The 24,359-nt window shown below is 38.7% G+C and overlaps 1 protein-coding gene across 1 annotated transcript in view; it reads right to left on the bottom strand.

Annotated features, from left to right (window-relative positions):
- doc2b (double C2-like domains, beta) overlaps window positions 1-24,359 on the bottom strand; it is a 238,613-nt gene that overhangs the window by 73,204 nt on the left and 141,050 nt on the right. Inside the window, exon 3 of the mRNA XM_051937386.1 lies at window positions 5,024-5,098. Coding sequence (XP_051793346.1) covers window positions 5,024-5,098 — 75 coding nt within the window. The remainder of the gene's footprint in view (window positions 1-5,023; window positions 5,099-24,359) is intronic.

Raw genomic sequence — 24,359 nt, 5'->3', positions numbered from 1 at the left:
AAAGCGCCATCAGGATCTGCACATATGGAGCAGTTGGGGGTTAAACAGCTTGTATGTGAAGAGACTGAAAATGGTACGTACTGCAGACAGAAGGGTTGCATGTGCATCATGGGCTGTTTCCATCCATCTGCAGAAATATAACGGACTCAGTTGAGAGTTTTTGGTTCGGAAATCCAGACCAGATAATAACAACCCTGCTCACTTTTTCAACCAACTCTAAAACCAATGCAATCACATAAAAATACGTTCCATTCACACCATTTCCCCAAGTGAGAAGATGTTATGTACATTTAATCGAGGTTTCTTGGTGAAAAAGGTCACTTCTATTCTGTATTTTTATTCATTTATTGGGTTTTTATGCCGTTTATTTGAGTCACACTAGGACTTTAGCTCTGGGGATGTCTGCTCACCAAAGCAACACTTTGACCAAGATGTTAACATCTTATCGACCAAGAAGTCTAGTGCAGCATTCATGGTACCCAGAGGGTGAACCCTAATTATGTTTTAATTGCCTTTGACCTGTCTTCTAGGTAACAGTGTAATCCTCCACCCCAAAACCTGCTGATGGGTTTGAAAGGAAGGCTAATTTTTTTGCAAAAATCGGCAAAATCCCATCGCGTTTTTGAGCTAGAAGTGAAAAAATGTGAAAGAACTGAAAGATTTTCAACATTTAGCCTTAATGTACGCATCAGTGATGTGAGGTTTCAACAAAAAATTAACAAATCTCAGCTTAAAATCCTGATATTTAATAAATAATCTAATTATTGTAAAGGTCTCATTTTAAAGCAAAAACATCAAAAATGAATTCAAATACACAATTTTCTACAATTTGAGTTCATCAGGAGTTTTTTTGGCATGTATTAAAACTAATCCTACAGGATCCAAGACTTTGAAACAATTAGAAATTATTATTATTAAATAGCTACAGTAGCTTCCACAGAGTCCTGAATTGTATAAAGCCTTAAACAAGAACTGTAAATCAAGTTTAGAAATCAAAGTCAAACAAAAAATGAAGTTTAGACTGCTGAAAGCTGAACTTGATATACTCTAAGGTCAAGCTCAAGGTTCTGATATGGGTTTTCCAGTGCCGATGTCCATTATTAATGCTCAAGAAAGATCGATAACCGATATTTAGGACCGATACACAATAAATATACTGTTTTAACAGCATGTGATAGCAGATAAGCTATCATTCATATCTAGGCTTCATTAATAAAGGTGACTATAACTGAATAGGAATAGAAGTTATTAAATTAGGATGTTTTCATCTGTTTATGTAAGATTGAGATTTATCAGTTTGTGTCTTCTGTATTTTCTTAATATTTCACTGTTCTGTCACTTTTATTATCCACTAGGATCCAGATCGTATTAATTACAGTATTGTATTGTGTTGTTTCAGGGTAATTTGCTGTCTAACTTAGCCGCTAGCCATTCGTTTTAAGGCATTTAAAGATTAATTTGCTGGAAAAAACTTTAAATACTTTGACGCACTGAGATGAGCTTTTAGGGTTTGATGACCAAACTTTAAAAAATGACCCACAATAATCATATATCATTAGAAAAGGGTAACTCATACACGATTGTTCATGAGCTTATCACATAACTGTCAGACGTAACTTTACACTTTATGTGACCGTGGTACAAAGTCAGAGCTAAAAATTCAATGCCGAGCAGATTTCTAAACAATTACAGAGTTCAGTTAAAAAGAAACGAGTCTGAATAGGTATTAGAAGAAAGGGAGAGGTGAGTCAGGTAGATGGATAATCACACAGCTTTGGCTTTTAATAAGCTGCTTTTGTGAAATGTATTCATTCACAGGATCTATATTAGATTTGAGGACTTTAATGAAAGGATTAAATCGCCCTCAAGGATGCAAGCAAGCTAAAGAATTCATCGTCTCTAATAAAACAACCAGTGAGTCACTCTGAAATGTTTCAATCTTGGATTCCGTTTTGTAATTACACCGGCTGAAAAGCAGCAATTGGGGTCTGACACACGGAGCCCACTGAGAGATTTAATGGCTCTTCTACAACATTTCAAAAGTTACGCCTATTCAAGTGCATCCACTTGCGACACTGAGCAGATCAAACCCAGACTCGCGGCGTGATTGTAAGAGACGAGATCTTCCCAAGTGAAGCACGTCATCGTTAAGTGGGTGCGTTAGGTCGGTCAGTTAATGTTTACACTGATGAAGCTCTGCACCGACAAACCCACACTGTGGTGCTCCCCGAATCATGAAACACATCATTAGCCTTCTGCTCATATGGGTCTCTTTACAGCTCTGGGAAAACCACAAGAAGGCCTGAATGCAAAATATACATATTCCTGAAAGCTCTGGGAACACCAGCAACCAATCATTTGAATACTTTTAGAGGATCTGATCAGATTACAGTCACCGAAAATAAGAAAGCAGCATTTAAAGCTCTGTTTCTATGGTATATTAAACTCTTTGGATGCAGAGAGTGGCCAGTATTGCTTTTGTATTTCACTATAGGCTGTTTATGAAAGAAGGACATAGTTTCTGGGTCTGAAAAGTGAAGCCTTAAACCTGCATTCTTGCCAAAAACCAGCAGGGGGCGACTCTTCTGGTTGTAAAACAAAATCAGTTTATATAAAATTCAATTAGAAATGGTCCTAATTCTTACTTTATTTACTACTTCATTAAGCATTTTCTCCTTTTTAGTTTTGGTCTCAAATGCTAATTTCATATCTTGTTCAACACAACATGATGCTTATTTAGTAAATTATGGTTCCATTTAGAGCAAAATAGATTAAAAGTAGAGTGTACTTTAGAAGGTGGCTTTTTGCAAATTGCTACCATGCAAGCTGCCAAAAAGTGCAAATACATATTCATCATTCTGTGGCAGATAAATAGCTTTGAACTTGATATTGAATGTTGTTTTTGCGTAACCATTTTCCCATCCAAAAACACTTAAGAAAGTGGTTCCCAAATGCAAAACTTAGGACTTAAAAAATGGTACGTGATGGCACAGACATTATTTGTTATGGGCTGTTTATATATATATATATATATATATATATATATATATATATATATATACCGGGCTTTGGAAAAGTTCTGTTGCACTCGGTTTCATGATCTTTAGAGAAGTTTACATGTCAGGTCTTCACCATGGTGAAGACCTGAAAGATCTTCACCATTCTTGAGCCTCTCCGCGACTCTGTGGACGGTCATGCGACTGATGTTCAGCTGTTTGGGTCTGTCAGACTTGTTGTGGCCAGCACGAAGGAGAGCAGATATCTCAACTCTTTTGACTTCCATCTTGATACAACTTCACCGGAGAACAAATTTGTATTAATGACACGCCTATAAGGTAGAACTTTCAGTTTGTTTAATAGAATTTTTCACTCCGACATGTAAACATCTCTAAAGATCATGAAACTGAGGGTAACAGAACTTTTGCAATATATATATATATATATATATATATATATATATATATACATACACACACAAACACACACACACACACACACACACACACACACACACACACACACACACACACACACACACACACACATACATTTACACAACTCCTCTTATCATTGGATATTTGTGCTAATGTTGAGCTAATGTTGGGATGTGGGTAGCTTAGCTTTGCTTAGCATAAAGACGAGACACAAGTAGAAACTAGGGATGTGCGCGACTAGTCGTTTAATCGTTTAACCGCCTACTCGTATATTAAACATTTAGTATTTTACTAGTCGGTTAAACGCTAGTGTCCCCCCCCACCCCCCCGACCGGGTGCCGCCATGCAGCTCTACGCTCGGGCGTGCGCTGCACGTTCGTCCCATCTGGGCTACCTGGTTGATCCTGCCAGTAGCATATGCTTGTCTATTTTTTCAACCCCCGCTATCCCCCTCATCATTAGCGGTGTTTTGACCACTCCAACTACACCCACCACGTCCCTTCCTGCCACCCTGAAGCAAAGCATCGGCTCCAGTATGTGCTGCTCGTGGACTGTCATGGCACACCGACCCGCTGCACAGACGCAGCGGCACTTTCTGTCTCAGTGGACGACTGAACATCTTCATCAGAGGGTGAATATTCCTCTTCAGAATATGAGTAAGCCATTACTTGACAAAGTACTTTGTCAGCGTTGATCAGACCTCTCGGTATGGTGAGATTTCTCACTCTAAAATGTGCCGTCTTGCGCTCTGATACGCTCTGACGGCGAGTCTCGTCTCCTCGGTTTTCAAACTCTGTAAACTCCAAAACTTTGAATGAAAACACGCCCACAACTGATGCTCAGATTGAAGTTCCAGATGTCCGCCATCTCCTGGTGTACAGTACATGAGGCACACTAGGCAGTATATTTGAAGCTATGGCTTGTTATGTTCAGCAATGTTGCTTGTCGCAATATTGCGACTTTGGCGCTTAAAGGGTTAAATTGCAGGTTTTCCGAACCGACTAGTCGCCAATAAAATTAGCGACTAGTCGGTTCGGAAATTAGTCGAAATTCCCATCCCTAGTAGAAACAGCTGGGAAGCTTGGGACTACTCATTTTTGTATTTCTTGTTACAGAGATTTTAAACAACTAAGATGAAACATTAATGGTAAATGGTCTGTATTTATGTAGCGCTTTTACTATACCTGAAAGATACCCAAAGCGCTTTACAAGATATATCACATTCATCCATTCACACACTGATGGCGGAAGCTGCCAAGCAAGGCGCTAACCACTACCCATCAGGAGCAATTAGGGGTTAGGTGTCTTGCTCAGGGACACCTCGATATGATCGAACCAGCAACCCTCCAGTTGCAAGACGGCTACTCTACCCACTGAGCCTTTCCGCCCCTTAATTTGTTAGTGTTCGTGATGCTGTTTGGTGAGGCTAACTGTTTATATGTCCTTTTTATGCAAAGCTATGCTAACCTGTAAAAGCAAGCTTTATCTACAGTAAATCCAAGGAACAAGTCAAATTAATTTTGACTTTCCACACTGAAAGTCAGAAAGTGCAGCACACATTTATTATGAATTACTAATATTTTACAGACCTTGCTGGCGCCGGGCAGTAGGTGCAACTTGACATAGGGATCTGACAGCCCATTGTGGTCCATCGGCTTGAGGCCCTATAGAAGAAACACAGAGACGTATGCATGAATTTTAAGATTAAAAAACCTCAACAGCGTTTTTGACAACCTGCAGCAACCCTTCATAACACTGACAGGTGAGGTGGTGACCAAAATCTTTCCAGACTGCTCTGTGGAAGAACAATTATCAATATGATTTAATGAAAAATCTGCTTGTTACTGAAGATTTGTTATTACAATAGTGCAAAAAGACGATCATGGAGTGTCTTCCCACAATATTCTCAGTAGATTTCATGACAGTTATCAAGTTAGACAAAGCTTAGTGTGAGCAGTTTTCTTCTGGAGAACATTAATGTCATCCTCAAAGTTAAATAAAATCTGTGAATCAGTTAAAATTAAGTGCACGTTATAAACCATTGCACAAAATCTGTAGTGCAGGAGGCATTCAGTGCAGTAACACCTCAGGGTTTCTCATTGTGATGTGAAGAAACACAGAAGAACTGACTTAAAAAAACAAGTTTACATTCCTTTAAAGAGCAAATCAATGAGGCTCAGAGGGCACAACATAAAGGTCACACAACGATAACAATAAGACAATACCACATCTGAGTGGAGTGAAAGGTACTAGAGGGAGTGGAATGCAGAGAGAACATAGAGAGGAAGTAAAAAACCTCCATTAAAGCGCTGGGTGCATTTAACTCATATGGTTGGTTTAACCTCCCGTGGTGGAGGGATTATTCTCACACCCACTTTGTCACGACCCCTTTTCATCACATGTGAACACACCGTTCACCTTTAAGCATCTTTTAAAAAAGTATAGAGTCTGCACGCCCTGCAAAACCAAGGGGCGGGGGTTGCCTCTTGGATGCCTGGGGCCCGGGGTCCTGTGCTGGGTCCGCCCTGGGCCTCCGGCCCCTGGCGGGGTTGGCGGCTGCCGGTCTCTGTGGTCGTCCTCGTGGTTTGGTGGCTCGGATCTCTACTCTGGGATTGCTGCCGGCTCGCCTGGGTCTTGTGGGCTTTCGGGCCCACTTCTGGCCTTCACGGAGGTCAGAGGTCATAGTTGCATGATCACAGTCACAATTGCACCGTACTCTGCATGTGGACATAGCAACCATGTTGTCTTGTGGGATGTTAAGTTTGTCCTGGTGCCAGAATATCAAAAGACATGTTTCCTCAGTTTGTTTGCCTCACATAGATGATCTGAATAATTACTAACTGTGTTTCCTAACAAAACCCGTAGGATGCGTTCTGGTGTGTCTTTGTTAAGGTGTACTAGCTTGTTGTCTGTTGTGTCGGTTTCAATTGAAAGATAATTGTATTCTTGCACCCTTCCTCTTCTCTTCACTATCCCCCCTTGTTGTTGTTGTTTTTTTTCTTTCTCCTTGTTTCTGTCTTTCTGCCTTTCCCCTGTCAGGTCCGGCAAACTTATGTATATTTAACTAATCAACAAGTATTCAAACTAAATAAATTACTGTACAGTATCAAGGGGAGTCTTATACTTATAAACTCCCCTTGGAAAAGCAAACTTGTATGGCACAATGCAGCAGCCAGATCCCCATTCTGCCTGCTCTGTTGCCGGACCGGACAAAAAAAAAATAAAAAATCAATGAGGCTCAGAGGGCACAACATAAAGGTCACACAACGATAACAATAAGACAATACCACATCTGAGTGGAGTGAAAGGTACTAGAGGGAGTGGAATGCAGAGAGAACATAGAGAGGAAGTAAAAAACCTCCATTAAAGCGCTGGGTGCATTTAACTCATATGGTTGGTTTAACCTCCTGTGGTGGAGGGATTATTCTCACACCCACTTTGTCACGACCCCTTTTCATCACATGTGAACACACCGTTCACCTTTAAGCATCTTTTAAAAAAGTATAGAGTCTGCTCGCCCTGCAAAACCAACAGGACACCATCCAAGACTCTGGGGAAAATGTTCACAGCCGGAATTGTCGCTACTGTTCAAACAACACGTTTGGGTTATTAACTAATTAAAAGTTCCTCTGACTGTAGAGGAAAAACTAATTTCCCTAACTTAATGTTATTAGTTAGTTGAACATGGTTTTATTGGAAAGTGTCATAACTGAAACACAGATTCAAGTTGTTGCATTTCTAATTTTTTGTTGTGCTTAAACTTTTGTTTGCATGTTGTTTTTTTCTGTGCATCTATTATTTATTATATTACTGTGTAGGCGAAGGCAGCTCTATTTTCACATTTTTAATGACAGGCTATCTCGAAGATTGAAGGTCAATCAATTATTTTGTCACATAAATTAAAAACTTGGCGTAATTTTATTATTCCAACCCTCTAAATCTAATCTCGCCTTAGTTTCATGTTGTCTTACGAGCGACAATTCTGAGGCTCCACAGCTATATTTCATTTTATTTAACTGATACAAATGAGGAAATTATGGTTTTAATGAGTACAAATAGCCTCTTGGTGGAAGGTCATAAAAGTGAGATAACAGCCCCTGGGTCATCATATAAAACACAGCTAGAACAGGATCTGCAAATCTATTATCTCTTATATAAAAAAGTGCTATTTCTGGTAAAAAAAAACAAACAAACAAACCCAAGACCACACAAAATGTGAGATGTAAACTAATCCAATGACACAGCTTGGCATAATAATATAATAGAACTGCACAAACAGTAAAATCCCTCCAAAAGGAGCCTCATAATAAATGAGTTCAAATAAAAGAAATGTTAGAATGATATGTTTATAAAGAAAAATATAGCTGTCCAGAAGCACATTTTCAGACACAACAGCTTTAACTGACTAACAAACAAAAACAAAGCAATATCACAATGGAGTGAGTTGGATAAAAGACAGTCCTTGTACTTGTAAAGAGCCACATTTATATGGACAGTAGACAAGAACCAGCCTCAAAACCGTCGTGACTGAACATTTAGTTTTATGCTGAGTATCAGCAATCCCGCAGATGTTTTCCATCAATAACTAGAAAAGCACTCAGAGAGCAGACCTCTGCCAAGGACAGAGAGGAAAGCAGGAAACCCATGCAGTAAAGGATCATGAGCTGGAATCAAACCTGCATCTCTGACACAGTTCTGTTTATGAATCACCTTCTTAACCAGTTGAGCTATCTGGACACCTTGCTCCAATTTGTTGGAAGACATACTAACCTATGATGTTTTTGTCATATTTTGGACCACATACTAAAACATACTAAAAAATTCAAAGTGATCCAGAATCCAGGATCCTTTCCAGATTGCCACCAAAATTAAATCAGCTCTTCCTCTTACCATAGTCTACATCCCCTCCAAATTTCATCTGAATCTGCCCAGGCGTTTTTGAGTTATCTTGCTAACAGACAGACAGACAGACAGACAGATGCCGGGTGTCACATAACCTCCTTGGCGGAGGTAACTAAAACCCCCAGTGGATGGAGGTTGGTCTTTCTGCAGTCTTTTGGTGTTTCTACAGAAAAAAAAGCAGAGATGTTCCCTACAAATGTAGTCTTTATGGCCTGTGAGAAATTTATCTGAGCCTCTCACAGTTTATGTCACCCTGTGTGGCTGTTGAACACCTTCACAAAATATCTGTTGAGTCATTTTCAGGGACAGCACAACAGAACCAGGAATGTCACACTTTTGAACTTGTTGCTCTACACTCCAGTTTCTCTGAGCGACCTTTCTTTCTAGCTTTCTTCCCTTCTATTTTGCCTGTTATTGTCAGATTTTCTATACTCTTCCTCCTCATCACATGTCCTAGGAATTTAATTTTCCTTGATTTGATGGTTGCCATCATTGTTCTTTTCGTATTTGCTCTTGTAAGCACCTCTTCATTGGTTACTCTTTCTCTCCACGGTATCTTTAGCGTTCTCCGTAAGAACCACATTTCCGTTGCCTGGAGTCTCTTCTGCATATTGTTTGATATTGTCCACGTTTCGCATCCATACAGCAAGATTGACCAGATGTAGCATCTGAGGATTGCTACTTTTGTCGGCGTACTGATGCGTGTATTCGTGAAGATGGTCTTTTTCTTGTTAAAAGTCTCTTTGGCTATGTCAGTACGTCTCTTGATTTCCTGGACTGATCTGCCGTCTGATGTTAGCATGCTGCCGAGGTAGCTGAACTTCTTGGTCTGTTTGATTTCATCTCCTTTTGCTGTTATCTTAGATACGGGCGTATGTGGGTGGCTCTGTTTTCTTCGCTACTGTCATAGTGTACGCTTTCTTTGTATTTGGGGTTAAACCCAGTTTTTTACTCTCAATAATGCTGTTATGCTCAAAAACTGCACTGAAATAAAGGTAAATACACTGGAAAAAGTGCACCTCTCAAAACAAGAAAAAAAACGTATTTCAAGGAACTTTTACCTTGAAATAAGTAAAAAATCTGCCAGTAGAACAAATAAGATATATTTAGAATACTGAGATCTTGAAACAAGTTGGGAAGATTTATTTTAAGCTATATTTTACCAGGATTATCAAGCTTAGGTGTATTAACTCTCTTGATGTCCTCATTTACGGCACCGAAAAATATTGTTGCCTTGTCTGAAAAAAATTCAGCAAAAAATCCCCCAAATTTCTAAAAATCTTCAGGAAGAAAATTCCTTAAAAGTTTCCCTTAATAGTTTCATTTTCAAAAAATCCCCAAACTTGGCAAGAAAATATATAAAAATTGTAAATATTTCCAAAAAGTGAGTAAAAATCTTCCAAAAAATTCTAAAAAGATCTAAAGTGATTCCATATATATCAGTAAAACTTCCAATATTTTCTTTAAGAACATTCGGGAAAAAAATCACCAAAATCCAGCGAATTTTGCTGGATTTTGGATCAAATTTTTTCCCGAATGTTCTAAAAGAAACATTTTGTTTAACATTTCTTTTTTCCAACAGAACATGTTCAAAAATGTCCTCAAAAAAGTGTTGAAAATGTGGAAGATTTCACTGTAGAAAATATTTATTTTTTCACATTTTCAAATGTTAAAACGGGTCAATTTGACCCGCAGGACAACGCGAGGTTCAAAACAAGATAATTTCAAGATTGTTTGAATTAAAACAAGTTTCTCCATCTTGCTGAGATGTCACTTGTTAAGTTAATTTGTCTTAAATCAAGTCAGATGAGACATTCTGACTAAAAATAAGACAAACAGACTTGGTGAGACGTTGAGTTTTTGCAGTGTATCTGTAAAATAAGGTAAAACTGTGGAATTACACAGTCACACATTGTAAATGGAAAAACAAATAATGATTATTTGTAAAAATACATATTTTAGATGTGAATATCATTTACAATTTTGACTTGTTTTTTCTGTTTGTTTTGTTTTTTCACAGTCAACATGTAAACTAATGTTTTTTTTTCCTGTGATTTGATTAGATAGCATCTGTAATGTAGTATTAAAAATAATCTAATAATTTCAGACATATGTAACATAAGGACTTTTTCTGATTTAAATACAACAACACAAACATAAAAGGACCGATAAATTGTGAAAAAAAAAATCAAACAAAACTGATCGTTCTTGTGGACAATATTTACTGGTGTAGCCAGTTTTTAGGGTTAGTATGTACACAAAAACTAATAACGAATTTTTCTGTGAACTGTATACTACTGGTATTATGTGTAATTTTCATCTTGTTTAAATATTGCATATATCTCATACTATTTACGTTGTTAATATTGTGTGTATACTGCTAACATACATACTATCTATACTGTTTATACTGTTCACACTACTTATACTTATACTACTTATACTTATACATACTACTCACTTTTCTGCCTGTGCATGTACATTTATCAATCTTACATTGTATCTACAGCTCTTATATTCATATAATTAGTGTGATTATGCCACGGTATTGACCCATAATGTAAATAATGCATTTTTCTGCAGCTTTTGCTCTTCTGGTTAGCTGCTAAACTGCATTTTGTTGTGTTCATACTTGTGCTCTGTGCAAAGCCAATAAAGTCGAATCAAAGCTAACCTCAGAAAATGGGGGAAATCTGTAAAAATTCAGCAAATTACTCAACAAATACGTTTACAACAGTTTTTTTGTTTAATTCTTGTTTTTACATTGTAGACGAGCAACTAGTGGAGTCCTTCACATACTCAGCGTGAAATACTTGACTCTCCAGCTGAGAGTATGATATAAAAGAGAGATCCTGCTGGCCTCTCAGCTTCCACTTCTGACCTATCAATAGTTAAGTGGCTTTGACATAGGCTCCTCTGGCCCCTCAGAGGTCTTATTTTTGGCTTTTCCTGACAGCTTTAAGCTCTGAGTCCTAGTGTGTTTACTGCAGTTTACAATATGGGATACTCCTGTTGGATAATAGAAGCAGTACAAGAAATATCAGATTATACTAAACAGCAAATAGCAGATTATATGAACCTACGTATGAAATAATGAAATGTAACCATCGCCTGGATCTCACAGTGATGAACAGTCAGTAAAATCAGACACCCAGAATAATAAATCATCCAGAATAATAAAGGATCCAAAATAATAAACCACCCAGAATAATAAACCGCTCAGAATAATAAAGGATAATGCGGCTTAAAAACCCGGCGGCTTTATGATCTCGCAACACAGAGATTCCATTTCTCATGGAAAACAGCACAGAAAATTCTTTATTACCATCTCAGCTCCATTATTTAATTGTTCCCTGTGTTTCTGTGTTTTTTTTTTCCTATTTAATGGACCAAAGATGGAAAAAATAACACAAACACGACATCTATTCTCCCACAATTATCAGGCTTAATAGAAGAGCTGGGCTCAAAGCACAGCACTCAGCAGGAATTACTGGCAGCACAATGACACACTCAACTGCGCCTCTAATAAGGCAGCGCTACTGCTTTAGATCCTGTCTGCACAAAATAAAACCACAGTGACACTAATTTCTTTAGCCGACTCTCATAAACATGTCCAGGCTTTGACTCTCGGTGTCGGATGCACTCAGCTCTCTGACATCTGAGGAAAAGACGCTGGCAGTCCAGACAGAGGAGAGCACATTACGAAGACAGACAATGAAATCAGTTTAAGGGGGAAGACTAACGAGATGAGAGGGACTAACCATAGCCTTACCATACTTGATATGCTCATCAACACACTGTTTGAATCTTACGTAGCAGCTACACATGTAGTATATTTAATGCCAGAGCCTTACATCCTAACAGTCAACTTATGCATCAGTTTCACTGTTAGCTTGTATTTGGTACGTATCATCTAGCTTATCATGCATGTATCCTATGTTCCTTGTTCCCCAACCCATTCTTCTCCCTCTCTACCACTCTCTCTGTCTTTTCTGTCCCTCCCAACCCGCCGACCAGCGGCAGATTGGTCCTCACATATAAAGAGCCGGGTTCTGCTCAAGGTTACTTCCCGTAAAAAGGGAGTTTTTTTCTTACTATTGTCGACTTAAGGCTTGCTGTGGAGGTTCATAGGGTTCTGTAAAGCATCTTGAGATAACTTGAATGTCTCAAGACATTGGCGCTATATAAATAAAATTGAATTGAACTGAATTGAATTGGGGCTGCTCAGTGGTCTAGTGGTTAGCACTTTTGCCTTGCAGCAAGAAGATCCCTGGTTCGAATCCTGGGGTGGGCCTGGGATCTTTCTGCATGGAGTTTGCATGTTCTCCCTGAGCATGCGTGGGTTTTCGCCGGGTACTCTGGCTTCCTCCCACAGTCCAAAAATATGCTGAGGTTAATTGATTACTCTAAATTGCCCGTAGGTGTGAATGTGAGTGTGATTGTTTGTCTGTATATGTAGCCCTGTGACAGACTGGTGACCTGTCCAGGGTGTCCCCTGCCTTCGCCCAAGTCAGCTGGGATAGGCTCCAGCACCCCCCGCAACCCTAATGAGGATAAAGCGGTGTATAGAGGATGAATTGAATTGACTTTCTCCTGGTCTTTTTCATTTCGTTTGGGTTCTACAGATTCGTCTGCATGCAGTCAGCCATTGGTGTTCTGATCGGACAGGAAACCTTCTGCACTTCCAATATTTTGTTGTCATTCTTGTGCCTTAAAAGTGAAACATTGATGAGAAAGTTATGCATGTAGGTCAGTGTATAACAGACATTTTGTGATTACTGTTATTCATGACTGTCACCTGTGCAAAACATCCATCCATCCGTCCTCTATACACCGCTTTATCCTCACTAGGGTCGCGGGGGGTGCTGGAGCCTATCCCAGCTGACTCGGGCGAAGGCAGAGGACACCCTGGACAGGTCACTAGTCTGTCACAGGGCTACATATACAGACAAACAATCACTCTCACATTCACACTTACGGGCAATTTAGAGTTATCATTTTTGGACTGTGGGAGGAAGCCGGAGTACCCGGAGAAAACCCACGCATGCACAGGGAGAACATGCAAACTCCATGCAGAAAGATCGAATGCAGAAAGACTCGAACCAGGGATCTTCTTGCTGCAAGGCGGAAGTGCTAACCACTACGCAGCCCCCTGTGCAAAACCGGAAAAATAAATTTGCATGTTGGTGCTACAATGGGAAAATGTAATTCATGAATATTTTACATTAGAATTCAACTCTGAATCCCTGAGAAAGTTTCTGGCAAAATACCAAAGGAAGGATTTTTGTAGCTGATTTAATTTTGCAGTTTACAGTCACACATTGTAAATCATTTGTAAAATACAGATTTTTTTTATATGGATGTTTTTTACAGTTTTGGCCCGTTTCAGGTTTTCTATTGTTTATAACAGCCAATGTGGAAAAAAGTAATATTTAAATTTTTCTTTTTTTCAATTTTCCTTTTTTTCTGTTTCGACCTATTCCTGGTTGTCCCATGTGCAAAACCGGAAAATAAGGTATTTGTATGAAACCACAGTGGAAGAATATTTTATATTTACTTTACTTCAGACTTTGATCTTGCATGTTGTTATCCTGCTATCCTTGTATTTATTTTATATTATATTTATTTTATATTACAAATAGATTTTACACGTTTTTATCCTGTGCTCTGACTTTGCACATATTTTGTTGCATACGTACAACACTTTGCACAGCTCGGGTTGTTCAAAAATCTGCTGTTCAAAGAATCTGGATTGGAATTAAAATACAGTTTTACAATACAAGTTTTTACAACACATTTAAATGTGACGAGTCCTGCTTGATCTAGTACCTTAAAAAAAAAAAAAAGGAAGGAAAAGAAATGAATGAAGTTCCAGGCTTTCCAATCCAGGTTTGAAATGCAGTTTAGCTGAATAGCAATGTGATTTTAGGGAAACAAGCCTCCTCAGACAAACTAATTAAACTGTTGAAAATGCTGTCAAAAAAAAAAAAATCTTGAAGCAAAGATGCCAGAAAAAAATATGTTGAAATGGAAAAATATTGGCAAATATAAGTGAAGGCGTTTTTGCTGATTTAAATGTAGTGTACAGTGCAGTTTTACAGTCATACATTTTAAAAGAATTAATTACTGTTTTTAAAATACAGATTTTTAATGTATATTTTATTTATAGTTGTGGCCCATTTTTTAAATTTTTTTAACAGTAGACATATAAATTGGCTTTTTAATTTGGAGTTTTAAATTTTACTTTTATTTTTTTTAATTTTCACCTATTCCCGATTGTGCAGAATTGAAACATTTGTGTTTGTATGATTGTGCTACAGTGAGGGACTTTACTTAATTAGGTGTAAAAACTGAAATTAGCCTGGCTTTTCACAATCAAAATGCTGCTTTAGTTGAGCAGTCAGGAAAATGCATATTGAGGTTATGTTCTTATGCAGTCTACACAATAGAAACCATTTATATATTCATGCTGCTGCTTCTTTGTAGCTCTCTATATTACATATTCGACTAATTGTACTTTATTATCTTGTTTCTTTGTCTTTATTACACCAATGGAGGCAGCAGCACTGGTTTATTTTCATTTACAAAGCAATAAAGGTTAAACTGCTCTCTTATTTGTGTAATTTTCTATCACCAACCAACTGCTGTTTGAAATCTCCCTCATCTAAATAGCTGCTGTACAGGGAGCCCAGGGTTTGCTGTGAACTCAGCGGAGCCATGTTTCTCCTATTTTGTAGGCTGGTCCTGGAATAACATTCAGAACCACACTACAGCTTAATGATTGTGTCTCCCCACAGAGTTCAAAGCTGCGATCTGAAGATTTGTAACTGGATAGTGTGGAAGCTACTCATAAGCTGGATTTTGTTCCGTGTGTCGAAATCCTTTGGTTGTTTTGATGTGCTTTGTTTTTGTCCCATGTCATTTACACATTTATAATAGTGTGCCTTCTGGGTCAGGTCTGCCAAGAAAAAGATATTTTAATTTTAAGGGAATTCATGGTTAAATAAAGGTTGAATACAACAGGATGTACCGTGAGTAGTGTGCATTAAATCATTGCTTACAAACATTAGAATGACTGGTTTTACATACTGTAGAGGCAATCATGCAAATAAAGAAGCTATGTTGGTTAAGAAGTAAATCAGAAACACAAATAAATAATTCTGCTGCTAATTTTCCACATCTGCAGAGTGTGAACTAGATCTTAATTAGACACGAGCCCCTCTGAAAGAATGATTTAAGAATTTTTTTTGGGCGGTTTGCCAGCTATTTCGAAAATAGACTAATTGGTTTAAGTACTTTTTCATTTAAAAAAAAACTTAAATCCCACGATTTCATTTTTAAAAAAAATTAAATGCAACTATTTTCTTTTTTTCTTCGAGTCTAGTTGTTTTTTATATTGATAATACATTGCTATAATTCGTAGTAAATGAAATATCTTTGGGCTGTGGAGAAAACACGACATTTGAGGACGTCATCTTGAGCACTGCACCAATTTTTTTGGACATTTTATAGACCAAATAACTATCTATCAAAATGTAGTGATTTAACCGATTAATCACCAGTGAATATAATCATTAGTTGCAGCCCTAATTACCTGTATGCTATTTTTGTCATTCATTTTGATTTTTCCACAACTTCATCATCATGCATCAAGTGTAAAATTAGGATTAGGATTTGTTGATTTATGATTCAGGAATGTTGATGATTTAGCAATAACTCACTTATAAAGAAATCAGATATATATTGTGTGGTATCATAATATCATAAACTTCTTCAATAATTTTCCCTTAAACACTAAATCTTGATGCCAAAAACAAACAAAAAACAAAAACAAAAACAAAAGCGAAACCCACTGTGGTGCTGAAACGCTGCCAGCATCGGCTTCTTGTATCCATCATCTTATTATTTGTATTACAAAAAATAAGAATAATCATAAATGAAAGTTGAATCAAGAAGTGAAATAACTGAGAATCACACACTGTTTGTAAAGCTGCTTTTAGAATACAACCAAAATAGAATCTGATTTTTTTTAACCCCAAATACAACGTTCTACATTCGTACACCTTCATATCAATGTACAAGTTGTTTTGTAAATTTGTATTATTAGTTAATCCTACGTGAAATCATAATCAGTATTCTTGATATGAACATGACATAAGTAATGAAATTGATGCTCAGTTCTAGAAAATTTGCTAAAAAATTTGCATTAAACGTGTGGGGGTTTTTTAGCCCTAAAAAGATGCACAGAAGATGTTTCTCTCTCGGGCCACAAACGACCTGCTTTAATAAGGCCGGAGACCTTATATTTCGCCCGAGAGGTAAAACCCAGGGCAAAAAAGTAGCAGTTCAATGAAAAAGTGTATTTTTCCCCATGGTAACTTGTGCTCATTAAATGTGTGCTCAAACATTGCCAGAGGCCTTTGTTTGTTTGCATCTTGAGAGCGCAGTAAAAATGACTTCCCACTCAAATATAAAAGAAAAATGACCCACGTCTATTGAAATTTGGCTTGATGGCCAAGTCGTGCGTTGCCAGAGGCTTGAAGCCGAGCCTCTGGGAATTCAAGCCATATTCTGAAAGTTTTTACAGGCTGCAGTTGTGTCTGTCTTTAGGAAGAAACATTTTCTTGTGTCAAAGAGTGCAGATAGTGTCTGTGAAGATTCTCAGTCATCCAGGTCATGGTATTCATAGGCGCTTCAGTCGAAGTCAGCTGGACTTCTCTTCTGGTTTCTTGAAGATGTTTCACCTTCATCCAAGAGGCTTCTTCAGTTCTGACTGACTAATGGGGAGTTACAGAATTTATAGTCACTCCAGGTCACACTGCTAATGGCCCATTAACGACCAGGACTCACAGTCTACAGGTGGAAATTCTTTGGAGAATGTGGGGTGTTCTACCATCAATGACAGCAATCATGGTGATGGGTCTGCCAGTTTACACAACAAAGGATGTGAATCTCCCAAGTTAGGAGTGACTCAAGATGTTAACGATGGTGAAACTTCCTGGGAGAGACCTTCTTACTGTATAATAGTTATCTGATAAGTGGTGTCACAAACCCCCTCTCTGTTTAGAGATGACTGTTTCCAATTTCACTTCTCTCTCAAGCTATCTGTCCTCTCTGTCCAAATTGTGGACATTGTTGTCTTCAAAGGAATGCCCTTCATCCTTCAGATGCAGGTGAACTGCTGAGTTTTGTCCCGTAGATCCGCTCTCCTGTGTTGAGCCATGTGCTTGTGAAGCTGTTGTTTAGTCTCTCCTATGTATAAGTCCATGCAGATAAATCAGCGTGATGAGACAAGAAGGCAAAAGGCACCAATCTTCCAGTTCGCCATAACATTAAAACTACTGACAGGTGAAGTGAATAAAATTGACGATCTTAATAAAGTGGCAAAATTGAATATATTAGACAGCAAGTGAACAGCCAGTTGTTGAAGTTAAAGTGTTGGAAGCAGAAGAATCTGAAGGTCTAAAATGTGATGACTAGATGACTGAGAATCTCCAAAACAGCAGGTATTTGTTGGGGGTCATGACCCCACAAAAATCACGTTCAGCTAATGTAACCCCCACAATATAATCACATTTTTCCAATGTAACAAAAGCGTTAATTATCTTGTTGATTTTTATTATTAATATCATTTTCCAACAAAACAGTAGCAAGTTTAATCATCTTAATGTAACCCCCCACACCCCCACCGAATACTTGGTATCACCAACCCGCGGCGCCTCCTCTACGTAACGTTCACTTTTCCCTGACCCTGTATATTTGGCATGGATGGAGACAGAACAGCCGTGAAGAAATGAAAAGAGCGCGAAAAGGACAAACAACAATTCTTCATTGTTGGTCGACACCAACAACTAAAAAAAGGAAATATCTTGACCAAAAAGAGGTAAAATAGCCTACCTGTCCTGTTAAGTTAGCTGATGATTTGTGACTGGAGTTGGTTTGAGCTTGTCCTGTGAGGTACAGCCAGAGAGTGTCGGGGATGTACTGTTTAGGACCAATGTCAGTTTTCACTGAATTGTAACTTAAAGGGCTGTTTGCTGACTTTGCTCCAATACACAGTGATGGATGGCGGCGTAGTTCAACTACATTTCTCGGGGGAACCGGGCAGGTCGTAACGTCGCTGCTTTCCACATCAAATATCTTTTCAGTAGTGAAGCTATTTTACTGATCAAACAACGCATTAGCATACACAGACGCTACATTTTTCCAGGCATTTCTAAATCCTGAAGGAACAGGAATGTCTGCGTCGGCCTGAAGCGGTAACCATGGTGACAACAGACGCTCTGCTGCAGCAGGGTGGCTGCGGAGCACGCAGCCGGTGACAGTGACAGAGGAGGGGAAGAGAAGTACTTCATCTCGTGAATCTTGACAAAATTTGGGAAATACCTGAATGTATTTATTTCCTCAAATTATTCTTTGACCTTACTGGTCATTTTTAACCGGGCTGATATCATTTTAACATTAACTAAGCTTTTTTATACCAGGTTCAAGAATATGATTGGTGAACAGGCCATGAAAGAGAGGCAGGTGACCAGAGAGGGAGAAGTACAGATGAGGAGAGAGAGAGAGGAGGTGACAGAGGAGGTGCAACAGTTGAGCAAGAGAGAGGAGGAGGAGGTGACAGAGGAAGTCCAGGTGATGGAGGATCATCAGGTGACCAAAGAGAGGGAGAGAGAGCACAGGGAAAGGCAGCACAGGAGGCACAAATGACCAGGTAACATACCTTAGCCCTTGTACTGTGTTGGCTTTCTCTATACATGCTCCACACCAGAATAGAGGTGCAAGCTGCACTCCAGTGTGCCACCCTGTATTGTGTGATGTATTGAGTGTTGCCATGAATTGTGCATAAGACATTTTCTGTTTGTACTTTAGTTGTGTCAATACAGTGATGCAATTGATTAATCTTTAAAGTTCTTGATTTTTCTTTTCATAGATAGTTGACATAAACCCAAAATCAATTAAGTGGAAGCTGCTACGGTCTTGCTAGCTAGTACTTAAACACAATAGGAATTAATTGGTCATTGTTGCATAAATACATAAGTACACAGCTGCAACAACTTCAAGTAAATCACAAATGTATTTCTAATACAGGCATGCCAAATGACCACGACTCCTTTTACAAAAGTAAACGATTCAGTAAATACCAATAAACAGGCACAGAGTTTAACCCCCCCAAATGGAAGACCCAAAGTTACGCCCTTGACTGTAGCACAAAAACTGCTACAACCTTAAAGCTTCTACGACAGAAAGATGTCAGAAAAATACAGTTGACGCCAGGACTTTAGCCAGTTTTTTCTTTGTTATTTTAATTCATTTTGCAGTTACACTCCTCAGCCACAACAGTAAAACCACTGACAGGTAAAAGTGAATGAACTAGATTCTGGACTAGACTGTCATGTAGAGATGGAAGATGATTTATCCTACTTTCTGTGTTCAAATTGGTCAAATCTCGAATAGATCATTGTACAAAGGCTAAAGATTCTTTAAAACATCATTTGTGATATGAAAAACAATTATTTTCTGTGCCAAAATGTAAAAGAAATCAAGTTTATTGTGTTTCTTTGCATCTGGACCACTTTATAATCCGGTCTAGATCAAAAACCTTTATACTTAGAGGTTTAAATCTGGAGTAGATCATATTTTTGTACCAACACAGTTTTTTACTGGTACAAATCTGATCCATAGAGGTCCCATCCAGGAACCCTGTGGACCTCAGGGATCCACTGCCGATGTCCCAGGACCAGACAAAACAGGACACCCATAGAGGTCCTATGTTTGTGTAACAATGATCAGAGCTGTTTTGGCAGCAGGTGGAGGTGGTTTTCGAAGATCATTTAAGAGTCTCACATGTTGCGCATCTAATATGTTAAAAAAAAAAAAAACTAAGTTAAAAAAAAAAGGTGCTAGGACTTCACTGTGTTTAACACAGTGTAGCTGCAGACCAGTCAAAGAGCTCATGTTGACTCCTGTAAGGCAAAAAATACCTCCACTGAGGAAGTGAGATGGAGCAAATGGAAGAAGGTGGCCTGGTCTGATGAATCAAGTTTTATCGTTGACCAGGGCAGGAAATGGTAGCGGGATGCACTAGGGAAAGAAGGCGAGCCAGTGGTGGCACTGTGATGGTCTGCACTAAAACCTTCCATTCACGTGTATGTTACATAAACGCAGATACAGACCACATCCATCCCTTCATGGCAGAACTATCTCCTGACCGCAGTGCCTCTTTCTGTTCATTGCTCAGGAATAGTTCAAGGATGAGTTAAAGGTGTCAGCTTAGCCTCCAAATTACCCAGACCTCCAATCTTTTTTGGCTTTATTTAATTGTACATTCATTTAATACCCTAATAATCTGGGTTGTCTTATTGTTTACACCTTTATTGAATGTCCATTTCCTTTCGGCATTTAATACAGTCATCTGAGTGTAATGATTGAGCATTTTGACTACAGTTCAATTCAAAGCACCTTATTTGTCCCTTTGGGGACAGTTCAAGGTAGAATAAAAATGTAAAATATTGCACTGTAATGTACATATAGTGCTGAAATGGAACAGAGGTGCAAGGGTTTAGCAGCATATTTAAATAAAGGAACAGAATTACAGTGGAGGAAAGCAACTCTGATCCCTCTTAGAACTTCCAGGCCTTAAAGAATCTGCTGCTGTCTGAACACTTTCAGAGGTCTTTAGGGTCCAGATCTGGATGTTTCAGGTCTGTTTCGGCAGCAACATATGAACCTAGCCAGGTAGTTTTAATGTTGTGGCTGTGTTTGGTGTGTTTCTTAAACTTAAAGCTTTTATTTTATCGTTGAAAACACTGTAGGAGTTCAAAATAGAAGCTCTGGACCAGCAAAGAAAAAGCTAAGTGATGCAAAGCTGAGAGGCAGAGAGCTTCCGCCGCGTTAAGAAAATAAGACGATGCAACACAGTCAACATTCACTCTGCAACCCCAATCTCTGCAGCAGCCGTGACCCTTCCTCCTCAATCTGATTCCTTATTTTCTCCCCTCTTATTCAAGCAGCAGCTGCGGCAGAAACATGTAAAACATTCAGCTATATATCTATTTCACATGCTCGATGTGGAATACAACCCCTGCTTTATTTTTTGTTGCTGCAAAAAATAGAAACTGTCTCAAAGCCTAACATAGCTCTGAAACTGTAAGTTCGTCTGCAACTCCTTGTTCATTGATTTCCATTTTTTTCTATTATATGCACCTCGGGGTGTTGAAATGTTACACTTTCGCTGATATTTAGCCGTAGTCTTTTCTTTTTTTTGTGTTTTCTTTTGTTGACTGTGCTTTCCGCACAAAGAAGTTACTGAGAGAGCACCATGAGAGCTGATTGGGGAGGTTAAAGTGCCATCTTCATCCGCCTCTATTGTTGCCTTCAGCAAACACCTGAGCTGTCAATGAGATGAGACACATTATGTGGGGTTGGACCGGGATGAAAAGACAGCTGCATCACGCTGCTGATTGCACGAGCACACTGTGAATGCTCTGTTGATCATAATTACCGAGGGTTGGAGGAAAAAATGACCACCGCAAAAGGCAGATGGGAGTGTATCCACACACCTCTCATCTCACACATACTCACTCATAACGCTTCAAATAACGGCCTTCAAATGCTGCAGAATGAAGCCGAGCTGCCTTTTTTCTTTCGTTTTTAGTAGGGACGAATTTTGAGCGTCATCTTTTAGAGGAAGTGAGGTTTGGCATGTGTAACGGTGTCGGGTTTTTAGCTGGAGATTAACAGGAAACGAACCTGGACACTGGAGTCACATTTGTCACATTTACGTAGAAGCGCACTGTAAGCTGCTGTAGGTTTTATCAGGGAGGAAAGATTTTCTTGCTTCCAAATGTGCATCTAAATGCATGTATTGACTTTTAAGTGCCAACTCTAGCTAGAGGTGAAAATGACTAATTTTGAGTGGCTTCAAAGTCACTGACTCACTGCTTCAAAGTTCACACAGTAGGTGGTTATTTCACATAACCCAGTGCAAAAACAAGGGAAGAAAAGAAGGTTTAAGAAGTTTTACAGCTTCGGCCTTGTTTTTGTGTGTAGTTTTGACTGCTAGGGATCAATTGCTATTCAGTTTAGCAGATTATTGGATCAAATATTCAGCATCTTGCTGGTTGTTAGCTACATTTTTTTTGTTAGTTTGTTTTAACTGATTCTTGACTGTCTAATGTGGAAAAATAGTGATGTCTCAGTGCTGGATTTTTATCATTCAAATGGTTTAGTACCAAAAACACAAATACAAAAATGGTACAAAAAAACCTTTTGGATGTATTTATATTTCATGGTGTGAAAAATTTCCATTGAGTGCCTCCCCATGGTACATAGAGTATGTTCATTGGTGGCAGAGTTACAGTCAGTTCCTGTTTAAAATGGTTTCTCTTTTTGGACCAAACCATCCATCCATCCATCCACTATACACCGCTTTATCCTCACTAGGGTCGCGGGGGGTGCTGGAGCCTATCCCAGCTGACTCGGGCGAAGGCAGGGGACACCCTGAACAGGTCGCCAGTCTGTCACAGGGCTTTGGACCAAACCATTTATCTGAAAAAAGTCCTGCACTGAAACGTTGCAAAATAAAAGTAGTTTTGCAAGGTTGACCATGTGCAGGAGTCTTTTCAACACTCTCACCCCTCTCCTCCTGTTAGATGTTCAAAGACTTCTTTTGTCTTAACTGATTTTCAACAAAATATATCAAAACGCAGAAACCCTTTAGCAAATATTGAAAATACTTTCAGCCGAAAAAAACTCCACATTTATAACAGGGAAGAAGAAGAAGCTGTGGACAGTGACAAGAAACCGACAGAAAAGGAGGGAGATGAAGAAACATCGACAAGGAAACTGCAATGTTGACTGAGGCAGAAAAACAAGAAGGTTTTTCCAGCAAGAGCACTTTCTCTGAGGATGACGCTGGTCGAAGAAGAAAAGGAAGATATTAAACCCCCACTTTAAAATGCACTACTCCCACCCTGATGCAGTGGTCTTTGTAAATGCCCCACCCACAGCACTACCCAACTGGTTAAATGTAAAGAGTAACAGGCTGTCAACACTGGCCACAGTTATATGAAGTTTTTTAATTCAGAATTATTAATTCAGAATCAACTCATTTGGAATTAAAGTTTTGTGCTTCGAGTTTACATGGAAATATTAATTCCAAATTAAGGTTTACATGGACCTTTAACGCTTGGGTGTTAGGTGAAAGGATTCTAATTGGACAGGGAGTGGACGTGACGTATCCGTTTACCAGAAGAAAACAAACTCCATTTGCCGCGGCATTTCTTTTCCCCAAAAACATGGAGGAACAACTAATAAGCAAGCTTTTCGCTTTGCTTTTTATTCTCGTGTTGAAACAGCACCTCGACAATGGAGTACTACTTCTGTTATGCCAGTAAGGTCGCAGAACGTGTACGTCGCTACGTCATCGCTAGGTGAGGAGCCGAGCATGCATAGAATGACCGGAATTAACTAAAGCGAAATTTACTGTATACATGAATAGAATGTACACAGGAATTAGTTTATTTGGAATTAACATCGGAATAAACCAAGTAGTTTATTCAGAATTAAGTTTATTCAGAATTAACTTTTAATTCGGAATTAAGTGTTTACAAGGAGATTTTAAAGCGGAATTAACTTTAATTCCAAATTAAAGAGGAATTACAGGTCTCATGTAAACGTGCTGACTGAACTGGTAAACATAGCAACAAATGAACTCCATTGTGTTTTGTCATTACAAGGTAGCAGTAAAGGAGATGTTAGCTGCAATAAACACAGTTGGAGAAGCCAGGAATAAATCCAACTGTTCACCAATCCCCCCCGAAAAAAGAGGAAACGAATAAAACTTTGACATCTCCCATTGCCTGTACCGGCTACTTGATGAGAGTGTTTTATTTGTTTGCTACAACAAATGTGTTTCTATAGTGTTTTATAGAGTTTTAGAATGTTTTATTGTGTATATGGTTGGTGCACTTAGGGAACAGCTCTTTAAATTTGTTGTACTTTGTTCAATGACAATACAGG

This window comes from Acanthochromis polyacanthus, chromosome 17 (genome assembly GCF_021347895.1).
Source record: "Acanthochromis polyacanthus isolate Apoly-LR-REF ecotype Palm Island chromosome 17, KAUST_Apoly_ChrSc, whole genome shotgun sequence".
NCBI lineage: Eukaryota > Metazoa > Chordata > Actinopteri > Pomacentridae > Acanthochromis > Acanthochromis polyacanthus.
This window is presented reverse-complemented; position numbering and strand designations above follow the sequence as displayed.